The following is a 9,851-nucleotide window of genomic DNA, read 5'->3' as shown; positions in this document are numbered from 1 at the left end:
ACTAGCGACGGGTCTGTCCCGTAAGCCTTTTCGGCTTGGAAGAGTCAAAGTGTAGATCTAGCGACGGAACAGTCTAACGGTCTTAAGATTCCAGCTGACCGGGGGGGGGGGGTAGGGGCAGAAGGGAAACGAGACGGAGCATAGGTAGGAGTGGAGGCTGTAACGACGATGGCGGTAGAATAACATTACCGTTACAAACATGTCCCTTAAGATGCCGAGCTCACTGGTACAAGTGAACTCCACTTCTCCTACTCCATCGACTGTCAGGTTCAAAACTGTTCGATTTTACCTCACCGCTTTCCATCTTCACAAATCGTTACAAAGTTTTCTCCCATCCCCTCCTTAGAGTGTTAACTCATTGATGGACGACGCCTAATATGTACACATTTTGCTTAACAATAGCCCTTGTAGTCTGGCATTAGGATTTATGTTGACAAAAACTGTTGTTATTACTTATTAATTTGTATTTATTATTAGCAGCGCTGATGGATAAAATTTCATTATTCGTAACATTGAGAATTCTTCTTTATTGTTATGATAAACGTCACAAGTAGATAAACACCGCATGGACATATAGTCTGTGATCATACCTCCGCACTGTAAAACCACATGTGGAAAAAGAAAAATGATTCCACCATCAGTGTAGAAAACCTCATGTGGTTAAATCCTCACTTTTGAAATACCTACTGTGGTCAAACCCTCACTTTTGAAATGCCTACTGTGGTCAAACCCTCACTTTTGAAATGCCTACTGTGGTCAAACCCTCACTTTTGAAATGCCTACTGTGGTCAAACCCTCACTTTTGAAATACCTACTGTGGTCAAACCCTCACTTTTGAAATGCCTACTGTGGTCAAACTCACACTTTCGAAATGCCTACTGTGGTCAAACCCTCACTTTTGAAATACCTACTGTGGTCAAACCCTCACTTTTGAAATGCCTACTGTGGTCAAACCCTCACTTTTGAAATGTCTACTGTGGTCAAACTCACACTGGAAAATCGTCATGTGGTGATACCTCCGCTGTTGACAAACCACTAGTAGCCAGCCACCTATGACCAAGGCCGCAAGAATCGTTATTATACGCATATTCATGTAAACATAAACGCTAAACGTTTGTAACGTAACTTGATCAATGTTGATTGATCCTGTGCCCCCTACCGACCGCCCAACCCGACCCAAAATCAAAACATTTAGGTTCCTATACACTTTATCTTCCCGGGACCAAAGGCGTAGCGCCCGGGTTGACTATACATTTTGTGCGTGGGTCACTATATTATATATTGGATACTTTTACTAATAATATTTAGGAAGCGACCCACGCTTTTCTTTATAATAATATAAATTGTAGTGCATTATATTACTATATATTTAAAGAAACTCCTTTATTTTCTACTTTTTAGTGCACTGGTACATAAAAGGTTGTTATTAAAACGTTTTTATGATTTCTTTTCCTATGGACACATAATATGTTATCATACACGACCGCAATGAAAAACCACATGTGGAAAGAGAAATATGATTCTATCATCAGTGTAGAATAGCTCATGTGATCAAATCCTCACTTTAGAAATACCCACTATGGTCTTACCAGCACTATTGACAAACCACTAGTAGCCAGCCACCTACGCCTACAACCAAGGCCATATGAATCTTTATTATACACACATTCATATAAACATAACGCTAATCGTTTAAAACGTCACTTGATCAATATCGATTGATCCCGTGCTCCCTCCCCTCCCCATCTCGCTTTCCGTCCTCTCCTCCCGACCTCCCATCCGACCCAAGATCAAAACATATATGTTTCTCTGCACTGTATTTTCCCGGGACACCTGTTGGTGAGTATCACGTGATTTGAGTCAGCGAGATTACCATTACTAATATCGGATCAGTGTCGGTAAGATCAAGACAAATGTTTGTATAGAACAATAACCGATTGTGCTTCAGCTAGTAACAATTAATGTTTACTTTAATTCGTTTCAAAGGTGTTTTCTAGGACCAAGTTTTCTAAAGACGTTTCAAGTGTTACCGTCATTACCACTAGGTTCTTTTAGACTGTGATACAATAGACGTTTATGATATTTTCCGTTTAGGACAAAAAAAAATTAATCGTGTTCTTTTTTTCTTGACCCATGTCAAGTCCTTAATGTGGATGTTGGAAAGAAAGGAAAAAAAACTTCAACAATTTATTATAAGAAAATGGAAAAATAATTCAATAAAAAGTGTTAACAGATTTATAAACGTTTTTAATGCTTTTTGTTTGAATTAAATAAAACTATGATAGAAAATTTTCCAGAAAGTTTGCGGTTGTAAATTAACAATGTAAGGAACATTAACAAAAAAAGATGGTCTTTCTTTCAGGATATTCACCTACACGACTGACATAATATTTAAAAATCTGTCAAATTAGTTAGCGTACAGGTACAATAAATAGTGGTGACGTTAGGAACTGGCCAGCATCATTTTCACAATGTTTATACTTGGTTTTTAAATTAATTAAATTCTTAAATAGCGATTAACGTCGATAAAGGTAATTAAAACTTTAAAACCTGATGCAATTAAGCCAGGTGTGCTATCTCTTTAACGATTGGTAAGTGTGTGTTTAATAACATGTTGAATATCACTTGGTTTTTTTAAAAAATATATTTATTTTGTTAAATATTTTGTTAAAGCTACCTTTACAACATTGGATAGTTTCCCCTTTAATGGGAGATCACTCTTTTAAAACTCACAATCACCATTACGCAGGTTACCTTGACAGAATTATTTTTTTTAAATTTGAATTTGTGACGCACACGACTGTTTTCTTTCCTCATACGGTTGTCGGCTGAAATAGTTTAAAAACAATTCAGCTATCGTTTTCAGCCTGAGGCTAAACAAAATGTTAAAATGTATGGTGATAAGTTGACGTCAGAATAGTTGGTTCAGTATTCATTTATTTCTTGTTGGATTTATAACACGTAAATTACACAGCGAAAAGATATTTTTGTTATTTGTTTCTTAACGGTTTTGGAACATTCTTTTAGTCTAGACTCGATCAAGTACATTTAACTAATTGTAACTAAGAAAATTTCGAGAAAGTACTACGCATTTTACGAGCAGCACATTGTATCAACTCGAAGTGGAGGTAAGGATAACACCTGGGCCGTTTCCTCAAATAAAACACAAGATATAAGGTATACATACGTAGGTCTATTTGTGTAGTGTTATATACTTAATTAGCCAGATCAATTAACACAAATTCAGCCAAGTTCAGGCAAATCGATTTCACCACAAACCACGGGTCAACAGTAAGGATCCTGTATGACATCGTATGATACTTGTTAGTAATGGTGTAAATACCACCATCTGGTGTTAGTCAAGGAAACAGAAACATATAAATAAAAACCTTTTTTGTGTTGGCACAATTTTACGGGGTAAGTTTCATTACTGGTTGTGCGTTTGTTCCTTTACTTGGTTATATTATCTATTTATTTGACTGATTGTGAAATTTTGTTTTAACTGTAGTTTAATTAAAGCTGATTAAATTTGTGTTGCTAGAATTGTGTCCAAAGATAGAAAAATATATTTTGTGTTGAGATTATTTTTAATGTTACACACATTTCATAGATATTGTACGTTGATTAAAAAGAGAATCAGAGTTTTAAATGGAGTCCTTATTGAATGATTAATATTACACATAGTTAAAGTTAACAATAAGTGATAACATCGAAATTATCCAACATTTTTGCCATCGCTTTATTTCTTTACAGATTACCACGATGATCACAGTTTTAATTCTGACGGTGTCGCTAGTGGTGCAGGCCACATGGGGCGCCACCACGGTCCCCATCACCAACCACTGGTACGGCGGATTCCAAGGCGATCCTTGCATCTCTATCACCAAGGAGCTGAACGGCTGGAGGGCCCACCTGTTGTTCAACCAGAATGTGGACAGCATTGAGGTGTGGGTGACCTGGCCCACCAAGATCAGTCCCACCGAGTACCTCCTTGTCAACAAGGACTACAATTCGGTTCTACATGTCGGAGATAGATTCTGCTTCACCTTCCTTGGTCACGGCTTTGGCGATATTGCGCCCTATACGACCATCTACATCGAGGGGATGGACGGGCCAGGGAGCGTGACGCCTGCTCCTACCCAGGCGCCCGTGGTGACGTTAGCACCTTACAGCGGTGGTAGCACGGCAACCAAGGACTACGGTGCTGCTCTGGGAAAGTCAATTTTGTTCTACGACGCCCAGAGGTAAGATGAACATAGAACAAATACTTGATCTAGAATAGTTTATTTTACACGACTGAAGTAAACAATTCCGCCAAGCCTTGCTCATTTAACCATTTGTTAACTTTTTCATACAAAGAAACACATTTTGTTAACCTTAACTTATAGTGGATTGGATTTTTCTGACCAGCAACATACCAGTACACTTGAGTTGAAACCAACAATCTATTTTTATTCACAGGTCCGGCAAGCTACCAGCCAACAACCCCATCCCATGGAGAGGAGACTCCGCACCATACGACTGTGTGGTGGGGGGCTGGTACGACGCTGGGGACCACATCAAGTTTGGTCTGCCCATGGCGGCGTCGTCGACTCTCCTGCTGTGGTCTATGGTCAGGTCAGTTTCATTCCGTCTTTTCAAATGTCGTTTACTTAAGTAAGATATCCTGCTACTCTTACTTTAAATTCAGATTAATCCTAATCGAAATTTTCAGGTTAATCTACAAGAGAATAAAATCAAATTTTAGGTAATTTTACAAAATATATTTTAAAAAAAAAACACATTTGGATTCATTTATTTAGAACATAAATAAAAAAAAACCCACAAAAAATAAAAATCGTCATATTTTAACGGCAGCTTAGAACAAAGTCACTTATTCACATAGTCTCACAAATAGCGTAATTTTACCTGGCCAAGAACTCGCACTCTTCCTGATGTCATCTAGCAAAAACGTATAGCACGCAGAATCTAACCACACAAGTTCTTCAAATTTTTAATTTCGTCTCTACACCTTATCACTCAGGTTCCAGGATGGTTACGTCAGGGCCGGTCAGCTGACCCAAGCCTACGACATGATCAAGTGGCCACTGGACTATTTCCTCAAGGCCTGGAACCCTCAGACCCAGCAGCTGGTCGTACAGGTGGGGGACGGCGTGGCTGACCACAACTACTGGGGACGTCCTGAAGACATGAGCATGTCGAGACCTTGTCAGACCGTCAGCGCTTCCAATAAGGTAGGTCTTAAAGTCAAAACATCAGCGCTCCAACCAAGGTACAGGCTAAAACCAGACAAGTAAATCTCCCAGCAAATGAGGTAACGTTGCAATACGAAGCTTTGTTTTTGTGGACTTTTTTGATGGACAACAAACTTTCAAAGCAAAACATGTGATTCACTTAATCTAAATCAGAGTCATAATAATTATGAGGCGGTTTCGTTCTAGCGCAAAACACATGTTATTAATTAATTAATTAATTAATTAATCAAATGTCAAATAAAGCTAAATGATTTTTAGCCAATCGCATGCTTTGATGTTTCCCTCTATCTACGTTCTGGATGAGATCATTAAAAGAAATAATTGAGTTTGACTGCTTAAGTTCCGTACTAATACCACCTGAGTGATTAGAAAACGCGTTATCATTTTGATTAGGAACTCTCATATCAATCGAAGCTACCGTGAATAGTCATAGTGTTAAAGGTATTCGAAAGGCTCATTAAATATTTAAAGAATCATGCACGGTGTAATAAAAATTAATATGGTTATAAAATCCTGATTGTCTGGATTTTTTTAAACATTAAAAACATAGTCGATATATTTGACGTTTTGGTATTTTCAGTAATTAAACAGAATTTTTTTTTAAAAGGGCAAAGCAATTTGGATTTCACGTTATAATGGGACATAAAAGATGACTTCCAGCTATTTGATAGGCTAGCATAAATGTTATTATACAAAATGTAAACAAAACAAAAACACATTTAAAAAAACTTTTAATAACAAGCTTTTATGTAATAATGCACTAAAAAGTAGAAAATAAATTATACACTATTTAAATAACTATAAAGAAAAGCTTAAATCTATTCATCGCTTGCATTCTCCAATTATAGAGACAACAAACAATTATACAAGTAAGCCTTTAGCCGAAAGCTAACAGCCCATTATAACTTAATACTGTGTTTTTATAGGCCTAGATATTAAATCTAGAATCGAGTTATTCCGACATACCAACCTTCTTTATTTTAAAGCGAAACCCTGATCCATGACCTAAGTTGAAAGTTCAGTTTTGCTTCTCACACACTGTCCTTACGTTAGTAGGTGTCTAACTATATGAACGTATAATCTATTGTATTTTATTTTGAAAGGGAAGTGACATAGCAGCTGAAACAGCCGCAGCTCTGGCAGCTGGATCTATTGTCTTTAAAACCAAAGGTGACACGACGTACAGCTCCCAGCTTCTCGCAGCTGCTCAAAGTCTTTATTCTTTTGCCAAGGCAAACAGGTAAAAATCTAAAATACCACAAGTATTACTTTTAGACTTTGCTATTGAAGTTTTTTTCAAGCTCGGAGGATTGCGAACTAGTGCGAAGGGTAGTGCTACAACAAAATGAAACAAAAACATTTCCATAGGGGACATTCCGCAGGGCAACCTCTAACCCTAAATATTATTTCACAGGGGCATACACCCTCTATCGCTAAATATTATTTCACAGGGGCATACTCCATCTATCCCTAAATATTTCCACAGGGGCCTATTCGGCGGGGCCGCCCCGTTCTACTCGTCAACTGGTGACAGAGATGAGATGTGTGAGGCCAGTGCCTGGCTGTACCGGGCCACAAAGAACACCCAGTACCTTGACGACGCCAAGACCTTCGTGGATGATGCTTGGGCGTGGGCCCTAAGCTGGGACGACAAGAAAGGTCAGTCAATCAAAAAATTATGAGATTTAAGTCACTGGGAGTTGTGAGGGAATGACCTATCTGTTGAACGTGCAATAAGGGGAGGTGACTTAACTATTTTAACTCCTTGTGGAGCTTAGCGCATTAACTACAATATTCTATTTTGTCTGGTTCTCGGCTGTTGAAATGCAGCCTCAGAAGACACCTTTGTTGTCTTCAGTTCTGTCTTGGGTGCCCTCTTTTCGCTTTCCTTGGGGGTTTACACTTAGGCACCGAGCTTGAGTGACTCTTTTTCCGTGTCAAATTTGCTTCAAGGAGATATTTTTTAGGATATTCTTTCTGAGATTTTAGTTGGATGTATTTTCTGTTATTTTTTTTTTGGTCATGGAAGTTGTTTTTGAGCTGAGCGTTCATTGTACTCGTCTTTTGATTTGACACTCATTATGACTCTATGACAACTCCCAAAGAACTAATCCAAACCTATCCTACATTTAGATAAATAGGTCGGAAAAACAGCTTAGTTAAATAGTCTGGTGTCCTTGTTCAATTTATTTGTTGTTTCCAGCCTCCCTCCTCCCCTTCATTAAATATTCTTTTTTGTATATTTGACTTTTATTCACAACATAAGTCCACACCAATACTATGTTTTGTGATATAAAATCTACTGTTAGAAACAAGCTGCTAAACAACTGTAGAATCATCAGTTTGTGTGTATTATTAGCTAAAGCTTTATGTATGTCTCTGGTAGACATGTTGCCCCAATATGATATTATGTAAAAATATGTTGTGTCACATGTTGTGTGTTACTGTATTTCAAAAAGTATCATTGTTATTATATTTCCTCCAATAGAATATTTTTGGCTCTAGTCATTTGTTGAGGTGTATTTTGATGTAAAATTCTATGTCGCTCTAGTCATTTGTTAAGGCATGTTTTGATGTAAAATTCTATGTTGCTCTAGTCGCCTGCCAGTTAATCCTCTACGAAGAAACACAGAACACCGTCTACAAGAACGCCGTGGTTGGTTTCCTGGAGGGTTGGATGCCCGGTAGTGGAATCACGTATACACCGTGTGGGTTGGCATGGAGGGACAAGTGGGGCGCCAACAGGTTGGTATAGGGGTTGGCAGGTTGGTAATAGGAGTGGCATTTTGGTACAGGTGTTGAAGGATGGTATTTAAGAACAAGGGAGTAGAGTGTTGTAATTGCGAAAAGAGGGAGTGTCAGCTAAATGTGGATGGAGAGTAGGCTTAGTGGCTGATAAAGGAAATAGGGGTATCACAGATGATGTAATTTCAACTAAGTATAAGGTTTTCAGTAAAATGTGGGTGGAAAGTGGACTAACTGGCTGATAAAAAAAATAGAGGGGGGGGGGGGGGATCACAAAAGATGTAATAGTAACTAAATATAAATGGACAGAGAACTTACAAGTTATTATGTAGACGGATGACAAACTCGAATGAGGTTAAAAACCTTTCAATTGGGTAGCTAATGCTAGCATCATATAAGGGCTAACATTTATTTTACCAGTTAACACATGTATATATTACATCTAAGAATTTATAATTATTTAGTGATGAATGCAACTGGCTCATTGAATAGATATATCCTTTATTGTGTGAATTATGTTGAGCTTAAATCTTAAACCTACACCCAGTCGTCATAGGATATTCGGAAATATCAATACGTAAAAATAAAATATTGTTAAAAATTTCCTGTAGACATTACTAATTTGTTATTTCTTTTTTTGTGTGTGATTTATGGCAAATTGTATAAAATGCTATAAGCGGGTTGTTTCTCGTCTAGGTATGCCGGAAACGCTGCTTTTATGGCGCTGTTGGCTGCGGAGTCTGGGCTGAACACCGCCAAATACCGGAAGTGGGCTGTCGAACAGATCAACTACATCCTCGGCGACAACAGCCACGACGGTGGATGTTACAGTTTCCAGATTGGATATGGATCAAAGTATCCACGTCAACCTCACCACAGGGGCGCGTCTTGTCCAAACCGCCCCGCGCCATGCAGTGACGCTCAGCGGACCGCCCCAGGACCAAGCCCTCAGATTTTGGTCGGTGCCATTGTTGGCGGGCCGGAAGCGAATGATAACTACCAAGACGTCAGGACAGATTACGTGTTGAACGAGGTAGCGACGGACTATAACTCTGGTTTCCATGGAGCTCTTGCAGGAATCGCCCATCTCCAGGCAATCAACAGCTTACCTGCAACCAACAACAAATGCCCATGTACTACTAATGGTAGATAAAGTAGAACTACCTGTTGATTTGTTCTTTGAAAATAAAATAACGAATGATTCTTTGAATTATTTGTTAACCATTTTATCACCAGCTTTGTTTATTGAATGTTAGCGTTTTGAATAATTTTTGTAGAATTAATTTCATATCAAGGAACGTAATTATTAATTTCTTGAATGGCGAAATTCATTTTGGAGCTAATTTCTATATGTGTACTATTATGCTCGATCACCTCAGAATTGCGGAAAAAAATCTGAAAATCGCAAATATCGAAACTGTATCGTCTCAGCAAGAACAGATGTTTTACTTCTGTCCTGCTTAAGTAAAAGTGTATGACAACACACTGTTAATATGCGTATAATAACTGTGTTGGTATTTTATGTTGTTATTGTATGTTTGTGTGGCTTTAAAAAACAATTCATTGAATTGCTAAGAAACCCTACTGGGAAATATCTTATATAAGAAAAATACTTTTAATAATTTCACACGCAAGCACATATTGGTTATCAAGACCATCATTCATAGGTACTAATTTAAACCTTTTGTCTTCGTTAATGTGGAGAGTTACACATCAGATAATGTATAGAACAATGTATTTAGGTTACATGCAGGGAGCGCCTATGTAAAAAGAACATTTTAGTGCTTCCTCTTATGGGTTGGACATTAAGCACATATAATTATAATATATTTAGTTTTGGTACACGAAAAT

The 9,851-nt window shown here is 38.0% G+C and overlaps 1 protein-coding gene across 1 annotated transcript; it reads left to right on the top strand.

Moving 5' to 3' along the window:
* The first annotated feature begins 2,822 nt into the window (after nt 1-2,822).
* Nucleotides 2,823-9,229, top strand: LOC131954366 (endoglucanase E-4). Its single transcript, XM_059317992.1, has 8 exons — nt 2,823-3,187; nt 3,754-4,244; nt 4,462-4,617; nt 5,024-5,234; nt 6,359-6,495; nt 6,742-6,914; nt 7,853-8,000; nt 8,697-9,229. The coding sequence occupies exons 2-8, from the start codon at nt 3,763-3,765 to the stop codon at nt 9,151-9,153; spliced, it is 1,764 nt and encodes a 587-aa protein (XP_059173975.1). The 5' UTR covers nt 2,823-3,187; nt 3,754-3,762; the 3' UTR covers nt 9,154-9,229.
* Nucleotides 9,230-9,851: the final 622 nt, after the last annotated feature.

This window comes from Physella acuta, unplaced genomic scaffold, assembly GCF_028476545.2.
Source record: "Physella acuta isolate Inbredline_101_S28 unplaced genomic scaffold, ASM2847654v3 ptg000991l, whole genome shotgun sequence".
NCBI classification, from domain to species: domain Eukaryota; kingdom Metazoa; phylum Mollusca; class Gastropoda; family Physidae; genus Physella; species Physella acuta.
This window is presented reverse-complemented; position numbering and strand designations above follow the sequence as displayed.

What these genes read in the sequence shown, in the direction of transcription:
- LOC131954366 (XM_059317992.1), top strand. Translation starts at nt 3,763, where the DNA reads ATGATCACAGTTTTAATTCTGACGGTGTCGCTAGTGGTGCAGGCCACA. An exon ending in CTGCTGTGGTCTATGGTCAG is followed by an intron (nt 4,618 to 5,023) that starts GTCAGTTTCATT and finishes CTTATCACTCAG; the next exon opens with GTTCCAGGATGGTTACGTCA. An exon ending in CCGTCAGCGCTTCCAATAAG is followed by an intron (nt 5,235 to 6,358) that starts GTAGGTCTTAAA and finishes TTATTTTGAAAG; the next exon opens with GGAAGTGACATAGCAGCTGA.